The following is a 23730-nucleotide window of genomic DNA, read 5'->3' as shown; positions in this document are numbered from 1 at the left end:
TTAAAAAGGAAAAAAAAAAGCAGTGAGAGGCCACAGACCCTCACATTCCTTTGAGAAGACAGCTCCCCAGAGGAGGTGACCTTTCCCTCAGCCTTCACATTTGTGGGCAGAAAATAGAGGGGAGGGAATTCTGGACAAAAGATGCAATATATCTAAAGGCTTCTGGCCTTTGGTTCTGGGAAGGACAAAGAATTATTTAGCCCTGGCAGTAAGGAGAAGACTAGGGCAGGAATAAAGCTGGAAGTTCAAGTGCCAAATTACAAAGAGCTCCCCTACCCACTGACCCAATCCCATGTATGAGGTCCCGGGTCAATCCCCAATAACTTCTTTAAAAAAAAAAAAAAAAAAACTGTACAAAAAGCAGTGAGATGCAGGTAGGAGAATTGTACAAATTGTAAACATTCCACATGGATTTTTTAAAAATCCACAAACACAGGTGGGCAAGAAATATCCCATTTCTTTCCATTCTTTAAATCAACTCAGTGTTGACTCCAAGCCCCCATATCCCTCCCAGGGTTGTCAAATCAGATCGTACTAATTTACGATCCCCGAGACTGGTTCCGGGATAGTATGCAGTCCTGGGATTTTGGACAGGATCTTCCTCCAGGGCTCTCAGACCTGCTAAGCCAAGGCCCATTCAGACACAGTGCCTCCACGGCTACCCCACTGGGCTGAGGAACGTGGGGTCGTTGGCAAGGCTAGACCCTTGCATAGCATATTTTCTCCTTAAAGTATAGAATTTCCTCCCGGAGCACAGCCTTTCCAAAACACACAGAAGGATGCTCCAGCCAAGTTGGAGGATGAATTCAAGATCAAAAGCATCAAACCAGACCCCATTTCTTTTTTTTTTTTTTTAAGGTGTATTTATTTCTCCCCACCACCCCCTCATAGTTTGCACTTGCTGTGTGCTGTGTCTTTAGGAGGCACAGGGAACTGAACCCAGGACCTCTGATGTGGGAGGAAGGTGCCTAATTGCTTGAGCTATCTCCATTCCCTGCTTTGTTCTGGTTCTCATTATAGTTTTTCTTCTTGTCCCTCTTGTGTCAGTTTGTTGTATCAGCTTGCCCTGCCTTCCTGTCACACCAGTTTGCTTTCTCCTTTAGGAGGCACGGGAACTGAACCATGGACCTCCTGTGTGGTAGGTGGGCGCTTAGTCACCTGAGCCACATCTGCTTCCCCCAGTTCCCAATTCACAGTAAACAGGTGGGGGGCAACCACAAACGTCCTAATGAGCAGGGGTCCAGGATTTGAGACTGGTCTTCTAATTTAAGATCCTCTCCTGACTGTAAGAAAATCACTTTTATTTTTCCCATTGTAAAGGTGAGCTGGCCCAGGAGATGGGCTGTTGGAGAAGTTCTTGTAACTCTTGGGAGAAGGTGCATGGAGGAAATATCATGCACTTAACTGTAAGTGTTCGCTTGTGCAGCTGGCTGGCAAAGGGATGGTTTTTGCACAGATGAATGACCAGGAAGGAATGGGGACATCTGGGGTCTGTCCCTACCATCCAGTTCCAACACCCAGACTTGTCAGCAGGGCTACCTTCCCACAGCCCTGCCTGTCCTTTCCGTTCCTGCTTGCCTCCTCTTCCTCGTGCCCAGTATCAGCCACCACGTTCTCAGCAACCTCCCTCACGGTTGTCAAGACTTAAAAAGGTTGTCTGCCCCAGTGGCTGCTTGTTTTAAAAGTCCGTTTATTGAGGTACAATGTCTAGAGTATAATTCTTCCTTTCAATGTTCTGAGCTTGGACAAACAGTCATATAAAGCCCCCACAAAATAACGGGCAGCTCCATCATCCCAGGAAGCTCCCTTGTGCCGCACTGCAGCCAACCCCTTTCCCACCTCCAGCCTTAGAGCCGCCTGATTTCTTCCGTCTCTATGATCTGGCCTTTCCATAGGTCCAACGAACGGAATCTTTCATTCTGCAGCCTTTGACTCTGGCTTCTCTCACATGGCATAATGCATTTGAGATTCATCCATGTTGACACGTGCATTGTGTATCGGGAGTTTGTTCGTTTTTGTTTCAGAATAAATGTCCACTGGATGAATGGACCAGTTAGTTTCCATTCAACCCAAGGTCCTTTGGGGTGCTTCTAGTTTTTTTTCATGGTTATGAATCAAGATGCTCTAAACATCCACATATTTTTTCATCTTTATTAGAGGGAAGTTGTGGGTTTGCAGAATGCCTTGTATTGGTGTGGAACATTTATTACAACTAAAAGCACATTTTTATAATTGTACTCTTAACTATATAGTCCATGGCTTAACTTAGGGTTCACTGTGTTGTATAGCTCCAAGCCTAACATTCCCCCTTTTAACCACCTTCAGGTAAATATTTCAGTGCTAATTATGTTCACAATGTTGTGCGACCATCACCACCATCCCTCAGCAAAATATTTGCATAGTTTTTTACATAAGTCTTGATTTCTCTTGGTTTAAAACTTGGGTCAGAGGGTCAGCGCAGCTTGAAGTGACTAAGGGCAGTGGCAGCTCTTCAAGGCCCCCTCCTTCTCGGCCTCCAGGGAACAGCCGCACCCCCCGCCCCCCTCTCAGCCTACCTTTGCCTCTCCCCTCTCCCACACCCCCGTCAGTCCGCCTGCAGATTCCTCGGCAGAGGCCCTTCACTCTGGCTCCTCATCTCCAGTCCCTCTGCCTTGTGCCTGGGGCGGTCTCCCGGTCCAGCGTCTGGGTCTCTTCCACTTTGCTCCACGCTTCTGTTCTCTCTAAAGGATGCATCTCCAACACCTTCGCCGCTTCACTGTCTCTCTGCGGCCTTGAGTGACCCGCTCCATCTTGCCGGTGAGTGGCCGCTGTCCCCTGTCCCCGTGAGGCACCTTCGCACTCGAGAGCCGCCGTTCCTGCTGTTCCTGCCCTTCCCTAACGACAGTCGCCCCCCCACCCCCACCCCGGGCCCACCTGCAAGGACCCCTTCTCCCTGCGGCTTCTCCAAGCCCTCGGGCAAGGACGGCCTTCGGTGGGCTTCAGGGACCTCTGCACGCTCCTCCTAACAGCACTTGGGGGCCGTGGTGGTTTGCGGGGGGCCGTGGTGGTTTGCGGGTGCCCGGCCCGCCCCCCAGCAGGCTGCGGGTTCCGGAAGGGCCAGGAAGGGCTCGCCTGAAGCCCCGGAGCTCGGCTGGGCGCCTGGCCCGGAGCCGCGGAGCAGGGAGCAGAGGAGAGAAGGTTCTGGGCGGAAAGGAGGCCAGCGAGGAAAACGGAAGTGCAGGCGCGGAGCCGCGAAGGTTGGGGCAGAGACCCCAACGACGTCCGTCTCGGGCGGCCTCTAACCAGGGGCCGGAACCGCCGAGGAGACGCGCCGCGGGCGCAGCGGGGCACGGGGGCTGCTCCCACTGCTCTCCCCCCGGCGTTCCCCGATCCCTGCCCGGCTGGCGTCCGGCCCGGCTCTTCCACTCCGCTTTCCAGGTCCCTGGTGAAGTCTGACTTCCCAGACCCTCCGCCCCCTCCAGTCTCGGCGCAGCGCCGCCTCGCTCCCCTCTGCCCTCGGCCCTCCCGGCGCTCAGGGTCCTCGCCCGGGTGCCCTCCAGCCACACGCCCTCGGCGCGCCGGGGCTGCCCACGCTCGCGTGCGTCTCCCCCTCCCCCGGCTTCGCCCCACCGCCCCCTCCAGGCCCCGCGCCCGCCCCCCCTCCAGGCTCCGCGCCCGCCCCCCCTCCAGGCCCCGCGCCCCGCCCCCCCCTCCAGGCCCCGCGCCCGCCCCCTCTCCAGGCTCCGCGCCCCGCCCCCTCTCCAGGCTCCGCGCCCCGCCCCCTCTCCAGGCCCCGCGCCCCGCCCCCTCCAGGCCCCGCGCCCCGCCCCCTCTCCAGGCCCCGCGCCCCGCCCCCTCTCCAGGCTCCGCGCCCGCCCCCTCTCCAGGCTCCGCGCCCCGCCCCCTCTCCAGGCTCCGCGCCCCGCCCCCTCTCCAGGCCCCGCGCCCCGCCCCCTCCAGGCCCCGCGCCCCGCCCCCTCTCCAGGCCCCGCGCCCCGCCCCCTCTCCAGGCCCCGCGCCCCGCCCCCTCCAGGCCCCGCGCCCCGCCCCCTCCAGGCTCCGCGCCCCGCCCCCTCTCCAGGCTCCGCGCCCCGCCCCCTCTCCAGGCCCCGCGCCCCGCCCCCTCCAGGCTCCGCGCCCCGCCCCCTCTCCAGGCCCCGCGCCCGCCCCCTCTCCAGGCCCCGTGCCCGCCCCCTCTCCAGGCCCCGCGCCCCGCCCCCTCTCCAGGCCCCGCGCCCCGCCCGCCGACGGCGCATGCGCCTGGAGCTCAGCCCCGGGCTCTGGCTCCGCCCTCGGGGCAACCCCGCACCTGTCAGTTTCCTCATCTGCACAAGGCAGTGGCGTGTCAAATAGGGCCTGCTTCCCATGGTTGTGCTGCTGATCCAATGGGATGTCATATGCTCAATACGACGCCTGCGGCTCAGGAGTAGTTCCGTCACCGACCCCACCTCACCCCTAGGTTGAATTACTCCTGTGCCCCGGGCATCCTATTAAGCATTGCATAGCACATCCGGTTCAATCTCCCTTTTGCAGATGAGGAAGCTGATAGACTGCAGCCCAGGAGCTGAGCTCGGGCTGAACCCCAGGCCTGGTCCTGCCCCTTGGCCAGTGCTCCTTGCAGGGGACAAGCTGTGGCAACAAGACCGGTGGCCCTGACAGCCGGGGAGAGACAGGACAGGCGCGGCCAGCGCCGCTCCAAATGCAGCTCTCCAACCAGTCTGTCCACGGGGTAAGTATAAAAAGCAAAAGGAAACGTTTAGAAACTCGTCCAGCAACACATCGATGTTTCCTGAATAGAATAATTTAAAACTTGGGCTGGTAGTCTGTATGTCTTTTTTTCTTTCTTTTTCTTTTTTTTCCCAGCAATTTGTTTCTTTTTTATTGTGTTATATAAAACATAAAATTTGCCATTTTAATTATTTTAAGTGGCATCACTTACATTTACAATATTGTCCTACCATTTGCCACCACCCATTGCCAGACTTTTCGATCATCCCAGACAGAAACTCTGTGATGGTTTGAAGATGGATGGACCCCACAAAATTAGGTTCTTAAAGTTAATCCATTCCTGTGGGTGTGAATCTACTGTAGGTGGGACCTTTCGATTAGGTTATTCCATTTAGGGTGTGACCCAATGTGGGTCTTGATCCTCTTACTCGAGTCCTTTATAAAGAGGATCAATACAGAGAGAGAGAGAGACAGCCAGCAGAAGCCAGAAGCTGAAGCAAGGAAACCGGGAAGAGAGGGAGAGACCAGCAGACACCGTCATGTGCCTTGCCCTGTGACAGAGGAGCCCAGGATGGCTCAGGATTGCTGACAGCCGGTCTTTGGGGAGAAACCTGATGATGCTTTGATTTTGGACATTTTTCTTGGCCTCAAAATTGTAAGTTTGTAAGCTAATAAATTCCCACTGTGAAAACCAACCCATTTCTGATAGTTTGCTTTTGGCAGCCTAGCAGACTGAAACAGACTCTAAGCTATAATTCCCCATTTCTCCCTTCTCCCCACCCCCAGTAACCTGTAATCTACTTTCTGTCTCTATGAACTTCCTTATTCTCCAACCATCACGGTCTGTCTGGAACACTGTGCTTAATTCCAGGGAGGAGTGGCAGGCCCATGCATCTGGAAGACGTCAGGAGTGGGCCCGTGGCTTCAGCAGGTTCAAGCAAGAGCAAATCTCAGCATTTGGGTGGAAGGATACTTTGGAAGAAGCCTCGCTCTTCAGTGCTGGCTTTGCATCTGTGAGGAGCAGAGGCTGCAGCAGGTAGCAAGGTACTCTGTGGAACCTGAGAATGAAGGGAAACTGAGTCCCAAAGACATTATTTGAGCTCTGAGCTGCCTAGGGCCACTCGGTAGAAGCTGATCATGAAACCAGTACAGAGTGGAGTGGAGAAGTGGAGAAAAATGAGCTATGTTGACATCATCTGAGCCTTGAATCTGGCAATGCCCGCGGCCAGTTATACTCTGGATGTTTCATGTTGGGGCCAATACATTCACTTCAACCCCAATAAACCAGTTGGAATTAGAAATTTTGGGCCTTTGTAATAAAAAGAATCCTAGTCAAAACACAATACTACTTGTCAATTGAACTACTCACTGTTTCCATAATAGAGTCCATGTTTTCCAGCTCTATGCTTTGGTTCCCAACTGTTCCTTTTCTGGAATATTCCCCTCCTCAACTGTCTTCTTTATCTTTGCATGTCCAAATATGACCCATCCTTCAAATGTCAGGTCTTCCAGGTAGCCTTCTGTGCACGTTAAGAATAAGCATGATGAGGGAAGTGGATGTGGCTCAAGCAGTTGAGTGCCCGCCTACCACATGGGAGGTCCCAAGTTCAGTTCTCAACGCCTCCTAAAGATGAGCAAGACAGCAAGCTGATGTGATGGGGCTGGCGCAACAAGATGCTGCAACAAGGAAACAATGCGATACACAACAAGCAGAGAGCAGAGATGGCTCAAGTGATTGGGCACCTCCCTTAAACACGGGAGGACCTGGGTTTGGTTCCCAGTGCCTCCTAAAAAAGAAGACAAGCAGAGAGAGAGCATAAACAATGGTGTGGGCAGGGGCGGGGAATAAATAAATAAAATCTAAAAAAAAAAAAAGAATAAGCATGGTGACTTAAATAAGGAAGACTTTTATTCTTTACTTACAAGAAGTGGAGCTAGGTGATTTTAACAGCTCACCAATGCTGAAGTCAAGAATCTGGGTTGGCTCCCATGGCCCATGGGTGGACTGTGGGAGGGTGTGGGCTATGGTGTGGACCATTGACCATGAGGCGCAGCGGTGCTCAGAGATGTATTCACCAAGTGCAATGAACGTCTCATGATGATGGAGGAGGTTGTTGTTATGGGGGGAGGAGAGGAGTGGGGGGTGGAGGTATATGGGGACCTCATATTTTTTTAATGTAATATTAAAAAAATAAAATAGAAGAATCTGGATTGGCGTCTCTGCGGATATTTGGGTCTTTACATTAGGGTCACAAGAGGGCGGCTGAAATTCCAAGATTACATCCTCCCATAACAACACTCAAGGTTGGGAGGGGGGAGGCAGCAAGAAAAAAGGGGTAGGAGATTATTCTTTTTACTAAGGAGGAGAAAGTCTCCCAGTAACCCATCAAGAAGATTCATCTGACATCTCATTGGCAAGAACTGGACAAGGACGCCAAGTTAGGAGGACTCCCTAAAGTTATGGAAATATCTGGGAAGGGGGCATGGAATTGCCTTGATGGGCTTTACCAATCAGAATCATTTCAGGGTTGGTCATTTTGGAGCCCTCAGTGTAAATGGGGTTCTGTTAGCAAGACAGAAGGCAATGGCTCTAGTAGAGTAAGCAACTACCAGTGGCGGGCACACCTTAGGCAATCCCTTCTGCTTCCCAGTGGAAGAAATCACATAGTCTCCAAATGCTTACAGTTTCTTATTTCTCAACACTCTTACTGTTTTCTACCTTGTTTCATGAGTTAGGGTTCCTAACCCAATTTATGGTGTCCTTGTTTCTCTTATGTAACAATAAATTGGAGGGCAGTATTTACTGGCACTGGTACAGCAGTTTAGTGGTGTCAGAGTCCTATGTCTAGGATTCTCTTAGTGTTTTCCCTCATGGTTACAAAATGGCTGCTGCAACTCCAAGTTTTAAGTCTTCATACAAGGTGGAATGATGAGGCAGAAGGTGATGAAATCTGCATTTGTCTCTTTTGTCAGGAAAGCAAAAGGTTTTCCCCAAAACTCTCAGCAAACAATGTAAATCTTGTTGTCCAAAAGCATATCTCTTGACCACCCCTAGATGTTAGATAGTCCAACAGCAGTTCACCAAATGCTTCTGATGCAAACTACCAGAAATAGTTTGGCTTTTACAATGGGAATTTATTTGGAGGTAAAATCTTACATTTCCAAGGCTGTGACAGGTCCAGATCAAGGCACCATCAGAGGTGCTTTCTCACCCAAGTCAGGTTCTGCTGACTGGGGTCCTGCCACGTGGTGAAGATGGTGGCCGATCTCTGCCGAGGTCCCTGCCTTCTACTCCAGAATCTACCATCTCCCAGAGCTCAGCTGTGAGCAGCCAGGCACAGGGCCTGTCTCTCTCTGGCCTCCTCTCTCGGTGTCTCCAGCTTCTCTGCCTTTCGGCACCTATGGATGAACCAGGAGTCCTTCCTCTCACGTTGCAGGGTCAAATATGGCAGCTCCCTTTTCCTGTCTCTCGCTGTGTCCATTTATATCAGACTCCGCAAGAGGGCGGGGACCGAAACTGAGTCATGCCTCACTGATTTAGTCCAATCAAAAGGATCTCACATCCACAGAGATAGATTAGTTCAAAAACAAAACTTCCTCTTTCGGGGATTCATAAAAGAACTTCAAACTGCCACAGGGGTGGGACACATCCAAACATTCTCACGATTAGGAAAGGTTATGTAACACACCAGAAACCACAGATTTGTAGAATCCCACAGCTGAAAAGGATCAGAAAGGAGCTGTTGCAACACGGCGCATGAAGTAACAGCAGGAAGAGGGCCAGAAGAGCGTCCAGCTAGAAAAATCTGGGGGTTAGGCTTGAGCCCAGGACTTCAGATTTCCTACCCATTTTCCCTTCCTCTTTTCCCCGATACTCCTAAAATGGAAATGAGGGAACTGTGCCTATGAGATGGATTGGGTTCCCCTTATGCTTTTCATAGGGCAAATAGTCCATAGCGGGTGCGTATTCTTGGCTTTGTTTTGTTACAACCCTTTAAAAACGCAAAAAGCATTCTTAGCTCTTGAGTCATACTAAAAAAAAAAGTCTTGGCTGGATTTGGCTGTCCTTGCACCCCCTCACCCATTCCCCCACACCCGACATGCTCTGGGCCCCTCTGGGAGCTTCCTTTGCTTCTTCATCCCTTGGGGAAAGCCAACCCTGGCAGTGGCCCCATTGTGACCTGCCCCCCCCCCCAAGCCTGTTCTAGAAGCCTGGCAGGGGGAGGGGCAGCAGCCTGGAGAGGGGGCTGGCCCCGCAGAGCTCATGGAGGCCCTGGGCAAGGTGCTGTCCTGCCCCGTGTGCATGGAGCTCTTCACTCCCCCGGTCCTGGTCCTTTCCTGCTCCCACAACTTCTGCCAGCAGTGCCTGGAGCTGATCTTGGTGTGTCACAACAGCTCCCACATTGACGGCCAGTTCTGCTGCCCAGTATGTAGGAAGGTAGGGGCACGCTCGCCTCGTTTTGACCTGTCTGATTCCACCTGTCAGGACTCTCTCTCTCCAAAGACATTTGCCTTCCGAGGTACTGGAGATTCAGGGCTTCGACAGATCAACCCGTAGCACATGGGCAACAGTGACGGGGACGTAGCTTGTGGCTTAAGTGGGAAATTAGAGGTCTGTCTAAGGTGCTGTAGGAGACAAGGAAGGTTTCAGAAGAGCAGACTTCTTGGTAGAATCTACAAAATAGGGCAGATGTGGATGGAGAAGACATTCCAGAAAGAGGAAAACAGATCCCAAGCTCCAGGAGGGGGAAAGGAGAAGATTAAGGGATGGCCAGTAGGTGAGGAGGGCCTTGTGTAGAGCACTGTGGGAAACACAGGAAGGGTAGTTTAGGGCTTTGCATTTTATTGTGTAAAGAAGGGAGAACCAGTAACATTTTTTGCCAGGAAAGGGTCAGACTAGTCTTGGCTTTTGAAAGCCCACCATTACACGTGCTACTCTCCTAGAACTTTTTGTGTGCTTATTTGGATAATATCTCTCTCCCCAACCAGAATTGTTGTTTCTTCTGGCCATTTTAACAGAGAAGACAGGGAGGCAGGGAGGGAGGGAGAGAGGAGGCAAGGAACGGAAGAAAACAGAGTGGGTGGGTTGCAGGAAGAAAGAAATTCTGTCAGGGATGCTGCAGGGGCTGAATTCAGGTAATGTCAGTGGGAATGGAGGGATAGTGTTGATTAGAGAGAGTTAAAAATCAATTAGAGGGAGTGGAGATGGCTCAAATGATTGGGCTCCCGTCGACCATATGGAGGGTCCTGGGTTCAGTTTCCGGGGCCTCCTGGTGAAGGCAAGCTGGCCGGTGCAGAGTCCTGGCCTGCATGGAGAGCTGACGCAACGAGATGATGCAACAGAAATAGACACAGAGGAAAGACAACGAGAGACATGACAAACCAGGGAGCTGAGGTGGCTCAAGCAATTGAGTGCCTTTCTCCCATCTCAGAAGGTCCCAGGATCAGTTCCCAGTGCCTCCTAAAGAGAAGATGAGAAGAGGAGACAAGCAGACACAGAAGAACATGCAGTGAATGGACAAAGAGAGCAGACAGCAAGTGCAAGCGGCAAGGGGGGGATAAATTAAATAAAATCTTTTAAAAATCAGTTGGAGGAGAGTGGATGTAGCCCAAGTGGTTGAGCACCTGCTCGCCATGTATGATGTCCTGGGTTCAATCCCCGGTACCTCCTAAAAAAAAAAGAAAAAAGAAATCGATTGGATATTGGGGGAGAGGGGCAGGATAGCAGCTCAAATCACCAGATGCTTGAGTGGATAATTTTAATTTCCTAACTAAACTTTTCTTGTGTTTGCATGTTTATTTTAAAATCATGCCAAAGTGATACACACGCAAGGTTAACAGGGTGAACCGTAGAAAAGAGCTTATGAAAAGCAGCGATCTCTGCTCCATCTCTTCCCGACCCCAATCCACTCCCCAGAGGCAGCCTCTTCTAACTTTTTCTAGATAGTTCTTGTAGTTACCTTGACAGCTCGAAATTATGTGCTCATTCTGCTCTTCTTCTGTCCATCAGATTTAGATACTCTTGGCATTCACTTTCTCTCCGATGGCTGAGAATTTAGCTCTCTGCTGCTTCATCTACCCTGCCCTCCCTGAGTCATTTTAACATTTAGTTTCTCTATCATGATTTTAAGTAATACATTTAAACCTGATTTTTCTTCCAGCAATTGGAGGCAACTGCTCAAATACAGTAATAGACAAGATATTATTTATGGGAGTTTATTTGAGCAGTTTACAATTCATGAATCAGGCAGCATCCAAACCTTGCGTGGACAGGACCTCTGCCAAGGGGCTGGAAAGGGGTGCTAATAAAGGGCAAAAGCGAAGCAAGTGAGAACCAGTTCTGATTGGATAGCTAAGCTGCATTGCCTTATATGGACTGTTTCCGTTGGAAAGCCCTCTTCCTAAGTGTCTATTTCTGATTGGTTACGTTTCCAGTTTCCAAGGGGAGAGGGGGTCTTACTGAACGGGGAGCCGCTGTACATTGATTACTATGGTATTCTTGTCCATTCTGATGAGCTTTCTCTACTGGACCCAGACTGGTCTGGCCCCAGCTGTTGCTTAGCTTGGTTCTGTAGGGGTGTTCCACTGTCCCATTTTCTCGGAAAACCCCTGCAGGAAATTGGTTTTGTCTTCTGGCAAATCCTTTCTCGGGAAGGGATCCCTCCCAGCAATGCCCAAGGCGGGTGGCCATTTTAACGTTACTTATCACAACAGAAACTTCTATCTACCCACTTTGCAAAATAAGAATTCTCTCGTCCCCTTCCCTTCTTTCTGCTTTCCCTCCTCCTAGAGGACACTGGCGTCCCTTCAGACTCAGAGAGTCTGCGAGGAAAATGCAAAGAGCAGAGGAAGTTGGCTAGAGATCTTTGCATCCATTATTAAAAATAAGCTTGTTGAACTTGGATTTGGGGAGTGGGGAAGTAGCGCAGGTGTGGCCCCCGGAGGGAGAAGTGCAGCGATGTGCCTGGCTGCATGATCTGAGGGTGGAGCTGGGCTGAGGGCCCCCCAGTGCACTCGTGTCTAACCCTGGCACGGAGAGCAGTGGGGGCGGAAGGGACTGAGCAGGCTGAGTCATGCAGGCAGCGGCCAAGAATTTCCACCAGCTGCACCTTTGAGAAAAGACGGGAGCATCCACAGAGGCAGCTCTTTCTCTGACTCTGGCTTGGGGAGGTTGAAATTAGCTCCAGGATAACTGAATAGATGCAAGTGTAACCGGATTTTGTCCAGGTTCTTGACTCTGCTGCAGAAATGAATTTCAAGAGCGCATCAGGTTAGTTAGGACAGCAGTTTATTAAGGGATGGTGAGAAGAGAAATGGGAGAAAATAACAGATCATGGGCCCCAGGTAGAGAGAAGGGCTGAAGAGTGATAAAGAGAGCTGATTTACAGACTACAATTTCCCATTCTGGATTATGAATGCCCAGGTTTTACTTGCGGGCCCATCATGGCAGGGGAAAACCAGCAAGAGCAGGGCACAGGGGGCAAGGAACAGGCACACGGACTGGCACTGGGACTGGCACCAGGGCAGGGCGAAGGCAAGAGAGCAAGAGAGGGAGCTGGCCTTTGCACTTGCTTTTTGAACCAGTAATTATTCCACCCCTTTGCTAATGGCAGGGGAGGAGTCCCAGCTGTTTGCTGTTTTGATTGATCACCCCACCCATCAATCCCCCAGGAGGGCCCAAAGATAAGGCCCCTGGAGAATATCCCGGGCTTCTCCTGGCTTCCAGAGGAAATCTTGTTCTGAATTGGAGTTCTCCCAAGAGTCTCCCAGTAGCCATCTCGGGGTTATTGATGTCCGTGTGGACTCTTTGCCAGGTTCCAGATCCATCTATTGATTCTCTATCTTACTAGGCGGCTTCACAAGGAGTTGAGAGAGAGAGTTGCTGAAGAGGACAGCTGGAAAACGTTCAATGCTGTTTGCTTTCATTTGAAAAGAAAAGCAACAACAAAACTCCCCACAAAACCCTATACCCCAGGTACTGGGATTACTGGTATGGCTAATTCGTTTCTGTGGAGTATTTCTCCCACCGAATTCTTTGGGAAATTTCCACAACAGTGGCACTTTGTAGTGAGAGGGGTTGGGATTCCAACCCAGAGCTGCCTCCCTCACAAGCCCAGTTCTTCTCACACTCCAGAAGAACCAGTGAAATCCCGAGCAGGTCGAACAGAAATTTCAATCAAGCTTTACTTCCTGAGTCAGGAAGCAAGAACAGGAGCTGCCAAGTGGAGCACCACACACACATTCCACTGCTGAACTGCGCAGAGATTTAAGTTACAGGCTCCGTGAGAAGCAGTGTTTCATTCCAGAGACAGGGCAAGAGGGGTGGGGGAACAGTCTAGAAGGGACATGGCTGAAATTATTCAATCCGGGTTATGCTGAAGATAATCTCTAAATCCAAGCATTCTGGCTTTGTGAGACTCTCTTAAAACTTAAAATAGGCCCCTTTTGAGAGAAGTAACGGAAAATTCACTTGAAGCATAACAAGGATAGTAATTCCTTTAACCCTGTATTTTATTGTTTAATGAGTTACAGAGAGAACGTTGGAATTGCAACCCACTCTCACTACAAAATGCCACTGTTGTGGAAATTTCCCACCAAATTCAGGGGGATAAATTATTCCACAGAAAAATGAATTGACCGGACCGATTCCTTATCCCCATTTTCTAAATAAGGAAACCAAGCCTTAAAATTTAAGTCATAATGTTTATGACATTCATGTAGAAATCTTTATGGTACAAAGTCCATTCAGTAGGGAAACAGATGTGGCTCAAGCAGTTGGGCTCCCATCTACCATATAGGAGGCCCAGGATTCGATACCCAGGGCCTCCTGGTTAAGGCAAGCTGGCCTGTGTGGCAAGCTGGCCCACATGGAATGCTGCCCCGTGCAAGGAGTGCTGCCCCACGCAGGAGTGCTGCCCCACGCAGGAGTGCTGCCCCACATGGAGAGCTAATGCAGCAAGATGACGCAACAAAAAGAGACACAGAGGAGAGACAATAAGGGATGTAGCTGATCAGGGAGTTGAGGTGATGCAAGAGAATGATCGCCTCTCTCCCACTTCAAAATGTCCCAGGATTGGTTCCTGGAGCCGCCTAATGAGAATACAAGCAGGCACAGAAGAATATACAGCAAATGGACAGAGAGGGAGGGGGGAGAAATGAATAAATCTGTAAAGAAGAAAAGTACATACAATATGATATATAAAGTGCACAAATCTGAAGCTTACATTAATTCCTTGGGATGGAGGTGGATATATACATCCAAGTAAGTCCAACCCAGATCAAGACAAGGAATGTTCCTTTAGCTCTTGCCCTTCTCAGGAAATAACCCCACACCCAGAAGTAACCATTCTGAACTCTTTCACTTGGATTCATGTTTTTTATAAGTTCTTTTAAATATATTTTTATTACAGAAATTGTGAACTTAAAAAGCAATCATGCACATGTGTAGAATTCCCATACAATACCCCTTCACCAACATACTACATTGTGGAACATTAGTAACAGATTATGAGATAATATCATCAGACTATTACCACTAACTGGTATTAATATATAGCATCTATTTGGCATATTTTTTCCCATACTCCCCTATTATTAACAAAGTAAATCTTTGGCATTGATATAAGAGTATTATAGTACTGTTGTTAACTATAGTCCATAGGTCACATTAATTGTATTTTTCCCATGCTTTTCCACATTGTCACCACCCTGCAATAGTAATGTACATCTGTTCTAGTTCACAGAAGGACATTCTTGCATTTGTACTATTAACCACAATTCTCATCCACTTCCGGGTTCATTGTGTTATTCAGTCCCTAGGTTTCTTTTAATTGATATTTACATCCCTAAACTACCCTTTTCAGCCACAATCCCATTTATAAACCAGCTGCTGCTCACTCTAATGTGTTACCATCAACTCTATCCATTTCTCCATTTTTACAGTCAAGTTAATTAAAACTTCTACATACATTAAGCTTCAGTACTCCTTCACAGCCCTCCTCTTATCTCTTAATAACCTGTACTCTAGGTTTTAACTCCATGTGTTTATTCTTCGTATTTAGTTCATATTAGAGAGACGACACAATATTTGGCCTTTCGTGTCTGGCTTATTTCACTTAGCACAATGTCTTTGTGATTCATCCAAGTTACCATGTGTCCCAATTTCATTTCTTCTTACTGCAGCAGAGTATTCCATTGTATGTACAAACTACATTTTGTTTCATTGGTTGATGGACCCTTGGGTTGTTTCCATCTTTTGGCAATTGTGAATAATTTTGCTATGAACGCCAGTGTCTGTTCGTGCCACAGTTTTCATTTCTTCTGGATATATTCCTAGTAGAGTAATTGCTGGATCATATGGCAGTTCTATATTTAGCTTCCTGAGGAACTGCCAAATTGTATTCCAAAGAGGCTGTACCATTTTATATTCCAACAAACAGTGAAGAAGTGTTCGTATTTCTCCACAGCCTCTCCAGCACATACTGTTTTCTGTTTGTGTGTTTGTTTGTTTGTTTTGATAATGGCCATTCTATGTGGTGTGAGATCATATTCCATTGTCCTTTTGATTTTCATTTCCCTAATAGCTAGTGATATTGAACATTTTTTCATGTGCTTTTTGGCCATTTGGATTTCCTCTTTGGAGAAATGTCTATTTAAGTCTTTTGCCCATTTTTCAAATGGATTGTTTGCTCTATTCATTGTTGAGTTGTATGATCTCTTTATATAGAATGGAAATCAAACTCTTATCAGATATGTGGTTTGCAAATATTTTCTCCCATTGATTGGGCTGCCTTTTCACCTTCTTGATGATGTCCTTTGAATCACAAAATTGTTTAAATTTGAGGAGGTCCCATTTATCCATGTTTTCTTTAGTTGTTCATGCTTTGAGTGTAAGGTTTAAGAATGCGGGAAGCAAATTTGGCCCAATGAATAGGGCATCTGCCTACCACATGGGAGGTCCAGGGTTCAAGCCCAGGAACTCCTGACCCGTGTGGTGGGCTGGCCTACGCACAGTGCTGATGCGCGCAAGGAGTGCCATGCCACGCAGGGTGTCCCCCGCGTAGGGGAGCCCCATGCGCAAGGAGTGCACCCCATAAGGAGAGCCGCCCAGTGCAAAATAAGTGCAGCCTGCCCAGGAATGGAGCCACACACACAGAGAGCTGATGCAGCAAGATGACACAACAAAACAAGACACAGATTCTGGGTGCCGCTGACAAGAATACAAGCGGACACAGAAGATCACACAGCGAATGGACACAGAAAGCAGACAACTGGGGGTGGGGTGGGGGGAGGGAAGAGAAAGAAATAAAAAATAAATCTTAAAAAAAAAAAAGAATGCACCGCCTACCTCCAGGCCTGAAGAAGTTTTCCTACATTTTCTTTTACAAGCTTTATGGTTCTTGCTTTTATATTTAGGTCTTTCATACATTTGAGTTAATTTTTATGTAAGATGTGAGTTAGGGGTCATCTTTCTTTTGGCTATGGATATCCAGTTCTCCTAGCACCATTTGTTGAATAGACTATTCTGCCCCAGCTGGGTGGGTTTGACAGGCTTTGTCAAAATCACTTGAGCATAGACGTGAGGGTCTGTTTCTGAACCCTTAGTTTGGTTCCATTGGTCTATGTGCCTATCTTTATGTCAGTACCATGCTGTTTTTACCACTGTAGCTAGGTAATACAATTTAAAGTCTGGAAGTGAGAGCCCTCCGACATCACTTTTCCTTTTTAAGATGTTTCTAGCTATTTGGGGCCTCTTACCCTTCCGAATAAATTTGATAATTATGTTTTCCATTTGTTTTAAAACTGCTTGTAGAATTTTTATCAGGATTGCATTGAATCTGAATATCAATTTGGATAGAATTGGCATCCTAATGATATTTAGTCTTCCAATCCATGAGCATGGAATATTCTTTCAGTTATTTAGGTCTTTTATAATTTCTTTTAGTAGTGCATTGTAGTTTTCTGAATACAAGTGCTTTATATCCTTGTTTACATCCTAAGTTTATTCCTACATATTTAATTGTTTTAGTTGCTATCATAAATGGAATTTTTTTTCCTGATTTCCTCATCAGTTTGTGCATTACTGGTGTATAAAAACACTACTGATTTTTGCATATTGATCTTATATCCTGGCATTCTACTGAAGTTGTTTATTAGCTCTAGCAGCTTTGTTGCAGATTTTTTGGCACTTTCTAGGTATAGGATCATATCATCTGCAAATAGTGAAAATTTTACATCTTTTCTGATTTGGATGCTCTTATTTCTTTTTCTTGCTCCTGATTGCATTTGCTAGAACCTCTAGCACTATACTGAACAACAGTTGTGACAGTGGGCATCCTTGTCTTGCCCCTGATTTCTAACAAGAAAGCTTTCAGTCTTTCACCATTGAGTGCAGTGTCCACTGTGGGTTATTCATACATGGCCTTTATTATGTTGAGAAAGTTTCCTTCAATTCTTATCTTTTGTAAGTATTTTTATCAAGAAAGGATGCTATATTTTGTCAAATGCATTTTCTGTGTCAATCAATAGGATCATGTGACTTTTCTTCTTTGATTTATTAATGTGGTGTATTATGCTGATTGCTTTCCTTGTGTTAAACCACCTTGACATGCCTGGAATAAAACCCACTTGCTCATGATGAAGAATTATTTTAATGCGTTGTTGGATTTGATTAAGAAGTATTTTGTTGAGGATTTTTTCATCTGTATTCATTGGGGCATTGGGTCTATAATTTTCTTTCTTTGTAATATATTTACATGGCTTTAGTATTAGGGTGATATTGACTGTATAGAATGAGTTTGGTAGCATTTCTTCACGTTCAATTTTTTGGAAGAGCTTGAGTAAGATTGGTATTAAATATTCTTTGAATGCTTGGTAGAACTACCTGTGAAGCCATCTGGTCCTGGGCTTTTCATTTTGGGGAGGTGTTTGATGACTGTTTCAATCTCCTATGATTGATTTGTTGAGGTATTCTGTTTTTTCTAAGGTCAGTGTAGATTGTTTGTACATTCCAAGGAATATTTCTATTTCATCTGTTTTGTTGGCATACAGTTGTTCATAGTATCCTCTTATGATCTCTTTTATTTCTGTGGGGTCAGTAGTAATGTCCTGGTTTTCATTTTTTTATTTAATTTATTTGCATCTTCTCTCTTTTTTTCTTTGTCAGTCTAGGTAAGAGTTTGTCAATTTTGTTACTCTTCTTGAAGAACCAACTTTTGGTTTTGTTAATTCTATTTTTTTTGTGGTTGTTTTTCTCAATTTCATTGATTACTGCTCTGAACTTTGTTATTTCATTCCTTCTCATTGCTGTGTGAATAGTTTGCTGTGATTTTTCTAGTTCCTCCAGCTGTGTAGTTAGGTCATTGATTTTAGCTCTTTCTTCTTTTTTAATGTAAGCATTGAGGGCTATAAATTTCCCTCTCAGCACTGCCTTCACTGCATCCCATAGGTTCTGATATGTTTTGCCTTGTTTTCATTTATCTCAAGATATTTATTGATTTCTCTCACAATTTCTTCTTTGACCCACTGATTAATTAAGAGTGTAGTTTAATCTCCATATATTTGTGAATTTTCCCTTTTTCAGCCTCTTGTTGATTTCTACCTTTATTCCATTATGATCAGAGAAAGTGCTTTGTAAAATTTCAATCTTGTTGCATTTGTTGAGATCTGCTTTTTGTCCCAACATATGGTCTATCCTGGAGAATGATCCATGAGCACTTAAGAAGAATGTATATGCTGCTGTTTGGGGGTGCAATGTTCTGTATGTGTCTATTAGGTTTAGTCCATTTATCATATTATTCAAGCTCTCTGTTTCTTTATTGATCCTCTGCCCAGATGTTCTAACTAATGCTGAAAGTGGTTTATTGAAGTTTCCAAATATTATTATAGAGATATCTATTTCTCCCTTCATTTTTGCCAGTGTTTGCCTCATGTATCTTGGGGTATCCTGGTAAGGTGCATATACGTTTACGATTGTTATTTCTTCCTGGTAAATTGTCCCTTTTATTAATATATAATGTCTTTCCTTGTCTCTAATAACAGTTTTACTTTTTTTTTTTTTTTTAAAGATTTATTTATTTATTTAATTTCCCTCCCTCCCCTGGTCGTCTGTTCTTGGTGTCTATTTGCTGCGTCTTGTTTCTTTGTCCGCTTCTGTTGTCGTCAGCGGCACGGGAAGTGTAGGCGGCGCCATTCCTCGGCAGGCTGCACTTTCTTTCACGCTGGGCGGCTTTCCTCACGGGCGCACTCCTTGCGCGTGGGGCTCCCCCACGCGGGGGACACCCTTGCGTGGCACGGCACTCCTTGCGCGCATCAGCACTGCGCATGGCCAGCTCCACACGGGTCAAGGAGGCCCAGGGTTTGAACCGCGGGCCTCCCATGTGGTAGACGGACGCCCTAACCACTGGGCCAAAGTCCGTTTCCCAACAGTTTTACTTTTAAAGTCTATTTCATCTGATATAAGGATAGCTACTCCAGTTTTTCTTTTGGTTACCACATGCATGGAACATTTTTCCAGCCTTTCATTTTCAATCTCCTGGTGTCTTTGAGTCTAAGGTGAGTCTCTTTTAGACAGCAAGTAGATGGCTCATATTTTCTTATTCATTCCACTAGTCCATGTGTTTTGATTTTAGAGTTTAATCCATTAACATTCATTGCTATTTCTATAAAGGTAGTATTAATTTCACCCATTTTGGCCTTTGGGTTTTATCTGTTATATTTTATTTTCACCACTCTTTTTACACTTTCAGTTACTTTTACCAATATAATTGTCATTTCTAGGCTCTTTTCCAAGCCTCCCTCTCCTATCTTTTCTTTTCAGGCTGTAGCACTCCCTTTAGTATTCCCTACAAAGCCAGTTCCTTGGCTACAAACTCTCTCATTTTTTGTTTATCTGTGAGTATTCTAAAGTTGGCTCATTTTTGAAAGACAATCTTGCCAGATATAAGATTCTTGACTAGCAGTTTTTCTCTTGCAGCATCTGAAATATATGATAACACTGCCTTCTTACCTCCATGGTTTTTGATGAGAAATTGGCACTTAATCTTATTGGGTATCCCCTATATGTTTTGCATCACTTTTCTCTTGCTACTCTCAAAATTCTCTCTTTGTCTTTACCATTTGACATTCTGATTAGTATGTGTCTTGGAGTTGATTTATTTGGATTTTTTTTTTTGTTGGGAGTACGTTGTGCTTCTTTTTTTTTTTTTTTTAAGATTTTATTTTATTTATTTAATTCCCCCCCTCCCCCAGTTGTCTGTTCTCTGTGTCTATTTGTTGCGTCTTGTTTCTTTTGTCCGCTTCTGTTGTGTCAGCAGCACGGGAAGTGTGGGCGGCGCCATTCCTGGGCAGGCTGCACTTTTCTTTCATGCTGGGCGGCTCTCCTTATGGGGCGCACTCCTTGTGCGTGGGGCTCCCCTATGCAGGGGACACCCCTACGCGGGGGACACCCCTGCGTGGCAGGGCACTCCTCGCGTGCATCAGCGCTGCCCATGGGCCAGCTCCACACAGGTCAAGGAGGCCCAGGGTTTGAACCGCGGACCTCCCATGTGGTAGACGGACGCCCTAACCACTGGGCCAAGTCCGTTTCCCTGTTGTGCTTCTTGAACAATGATATCTGTGTCCTTCAATATGGCTGGGAAATTTTCTACCATTATTTCTTCAAATATTCCTTCTGGCCCTTTTCCCTCTCTTCTCCTTCTGGGACACCTGTGGTGCATTTGTTTGCATGTCTTTTGCTGTCATTTAGTTCCCTGAGGCCCTGTTAAGTTTTTTCTATTCTTTTAGTTGTCTGTTCTTTTGTATGTTTGCTTGAGGAGGTCATGTCTTCAAGCTCATTGATCCTTTCTTCTGCCTCCTCAAATCCTCAGTTATATGCCTCCAATGTACTTTTTTAAAGATTTATTTTTAAAATTTATTTCTCTCCCATTCCTCCCCAAACCACCCCCATTATCTGCTCCCTGTGTCCATTCACTGTGTGTTCTTCTATGTCTACTTCTGTCCTTATCAGCAGCACCGAGAATCTGTGTTTCTTTTTGTTGCATCATCTCATTGTGTCAGCTCTCTGTGTGTGCAGCGCCATTCTTGGGCAGGCTGCACTTTCTTTCACACTGGGCGGCTCTCCCTAAGGGGCACACTCCTTGTTATTGGGGCTCCCCTATGCAGGGGACACCCCTGCGTGGCACGGGACTTCTTGAGCACATCAGCACTGCATGTGGCCAGCTCCACGTGGGTCAAGGAGGCCTGGGGTTTGAACCATGGACCTCCCATGTGGTAGGTGGACACCCTATCCATTGGGCCAAGTCCGCTTCCCCAATGTATTTTTTATTTCATTTATTGTGCCTTTCATTCCCATAAGATCTGCTATTTTTCTATGTATGCTTTCAAATTCTCTTTATGCTCACCCCATCTTCTTAATATCCTCAATCTCTTTAGCCATGTCATTTAATTTATAAAGGAGATTTGTTTGAACATCTATGATTAGTTGTCTCCACAACTAATGTCATCTGGAAGCTTATCTTTCTCCTCTTTTTTTTTTTTTAAAGATTTATTTCCCCTCCTTCCCCTACCCCTCCCCTGCACTACTGTTTTTGCTGTCTATGTCCGTTCACTGTGTGATCTTCTGTATCTATTTCTCTCTCTCTCTCTCTCTCTCTCTCTCTCTCTCTCTCTCTCTCTCTCTTCTGTCTTCTCTTCTCATTTTTTCTCCTCTAGGATTCACCAGGATTTGATTCTGGGGACCTGATGATGTGGAGAGAGGTTCCCTGTCAGCTGCACCACCTCAGTTCCTGGGTTCTGCTGCACTTCACCTTGACTCTCTCCTTCGTCTCTCTTTTGTTGTGTCATCATCTTGCTGCATGACTCACTTGTGCAGGCTCACTGTGCAGGCACTCGGCTCACCACATGGGCACTGACTCACCATGCAGGCACTCATGCAGGCACTTGGCTCACCATGCAGGTATTCGGCTCACCACATGGACACTTGCACAGGCACTCAGCTCACCATGTGGGCACTGGCTTGCCGCACAGGTATGCTTTCTCTTCTTCTTTGTCACCAGGAGGCCCCAGGGACCGAACCCAGGTCCTCCCATATGGTAGGTGGAAGCCCTATCACTTGAGCCACATCTGCTTCTCTATCTTTTTCCTTTGAATGGGCCATATTTTCCTGTTTCTTGGAATGGATTGTAATTTTTTGTTGGTGTCTTGGCATCTGGTTTACTGATGTATTTATTCTGGGTGCAATTTCTGTCTTTAGTTGAGGACTTTCTTGCCCTTTCCCCCTTGCTAGTTGTGTAACAGGAACCAAGAATGCAGGTGGTACTGTAACCTGTAGAGGCTGAAGATGCCTGTGTTGCCCCAGCGACCAATGAAGCTTCTCCCACATTTTCCTCTGTCAGGGGTAGGGAAAGAGTTGCATCTGTGCATAATAATCCAAGTCACGCAGGCCAAGACTGTCCATAGTTGCCCAGTGAGACTAATGAAGCTTCATGCCCTTCATCCCCTGCCTGGGATGGGGATGGAGCTGCAGGAAACAATCTATGCCATGTGGCTCCAAAATGACTGCAGTTGCCCAGGTAAACTCACAGAGCATCAGCCCCTTCGTCCCCTGCCAGGGGAGGGGATGGACCCTCTGTAGTGCCCAACGATCTAATCCATGTGGGCCAAATGGACCTGCGGTTGCCCTGAGAAGCTGAGGGAGTAGTGTCCCTTCTGCTCTTTAGGGGTTGAGATGGAACCACAGGCACCCAACAGTTGAGTCCCTGTAGGCTAAGCATACCTGCTGAGGAATGCAGCAGAGGAGAGGCTGAGGAAACACCAGCCCCCTTCTATCCATTAGGTGTTGGGGGTGGGTCCACAGGCACCCACGAGTCCAGTCTGTGCAGGCCAAAAGTGCTTGCCATTGCCTGGAAAGGCTGAGGAAACACCAGCCCTGCCTATCCTGTGGGGATGGAGGGGTGGAGATGGAACCAAAAGTGCTCAGCAAATCCGTTTGTGCAGACCAAATGTGCCTGCAGTTGTCCAGAAAGGCCGAGGAAACACAACTCCTCTCTTACCCTATTGGAGTGTGGGGTTGGAGACCCAGGTGTCTGACTATTCAGTCTGTGCTGGCTGAAAGTGCCTGCAGTTATCCGGAGAGGCTGGTGCAGGTCCCTTCCCAGCTTCCTCCCAGCCAGAGATGGGGCTGGAGCCTGGGCTAGGGCTGCAATCTGATCTGGGTGGAAAGAAGCTGGTCCCTACCAGCTCTGTGATTTTCAGTCATCTCCACTTCCCCTCATGCAGGAGGCATAGTTAAAATGGCTGCTACTGGCCTCTTTCTGACTTGGACAGGTTTAAACTTTAGCTGTTCTTAGGATTATACTTTAACGAACTGTATTTACTAATCAGTAGCTGAAGTCGGTAGCCAACTGTCTCTTCCTCCCCCATTTTTGGAAAATGGAGCTTCCAACTTCAGTCACAGAATAGTTCCTGAGGCGGCTGTGTGGCCAAAGTAGGATGGGCACTGGCCTCTGCGGTGTTCATTATTGTATTTCCAGCATAGTGGGTGTTTAATAAACATTTGTTGAACCAATCAATGTTCAAGTTGTTGTCAGATGGACGGACCATGGGGATGACTCAGGGTGGCATCCTTGTTTTGTCTTTGGCCTGGTCATCAGGCATCACCTCCCTGAGAATCCCAGCCTGATCTGTTTCATTACCCCCAAGGAGCTGTCCCCCTGTCTTCCCTGGTGCTCCCCCACCACCTCGGCACTCCCAGTCATTCAGTCACTGACTGCACATCTCTCCTCCTCTCTGTGCTGCATTTCCTTGGGAAGACAGTAGGCTTGAATAAAATAACACAGATTCTTGTTTCATCTTGCAGACTTGGATAAAATATGTACACTAGCCCCAGTTCAGAGGGCTACTATTTTGCAGGAGGTGAGGAGACTTTGACAATCTGTTTCCTTTTCAAAGTCTTGGGCGGGACATGCGTTCTTTCCTCCTCCTGGATGGTGTTCATGAGTGCGGGAGGGCAGGGCCTCATCATTC

The 23730-nt window shown here is 47.2% G+C and overlaps 1 protein-coding gene and 1 long non-coding RNA gene across 3 annotated transcripts in view; both read left to right on the top strand.

Moving 5' to 3' along the window:
* Positions 1-842: 842 nt before the first annotated feature.
* LOC131272937 (uncharacterized) lies at positions 843-6050 on the top strand. Of its 2 annotated transcripts, none has more exons than XR_187896.4 (3): positions 843-3577; positions 4513-4708; positions 5579-6050. It is a non-coding gene; the product is annotated as an uncharacterized lncRNA (long non-coding RNA). The 2 variants fall into 2 exon arrangements; XR_011649348.1 differs by having other exon boundaries at positions 2573-2796.
* Positions 6051-8957: 2907 nt separating this feature from the next.
* The window catches only part of LOC101426327 (tripartite motif-containing protein 54), a 32871-nt gene continuing 18098 nt past the window's right edge, over positions 8958-23730 (top strand). Inside the window, exon 1 of the mRNA XM_058301450.2 lies at positions 8958-9145. Within this exon, the coding sequence (XP_058157433.1) occupies positions 8972-9145 (174 nt within the window). The 5' untranslated portion in view covers positions 8958-8971. The remainder of the gene's footprint in view (positions 9146-23730) is intronic.

Source organism: Dasypus novemcinctus, chromosome 8 (assembly GCF_030445035.2).
Source record: "Dasypus novemcinctus isolate mDasNov1 chromosome 8, mDasNov1.1.hap2, whole genome shotgun sequence".
In the NCBI taxonomy this organism is placed as follows: Eukaryota; Metazoa; Chordata; class Mammalia; order Cingulata; family Dasypodidae; genus Dasypus; species Dasypus novemcinctus.
This window is presented reverse-complemented; position numbering and strand designations above follow the sequence as displayed.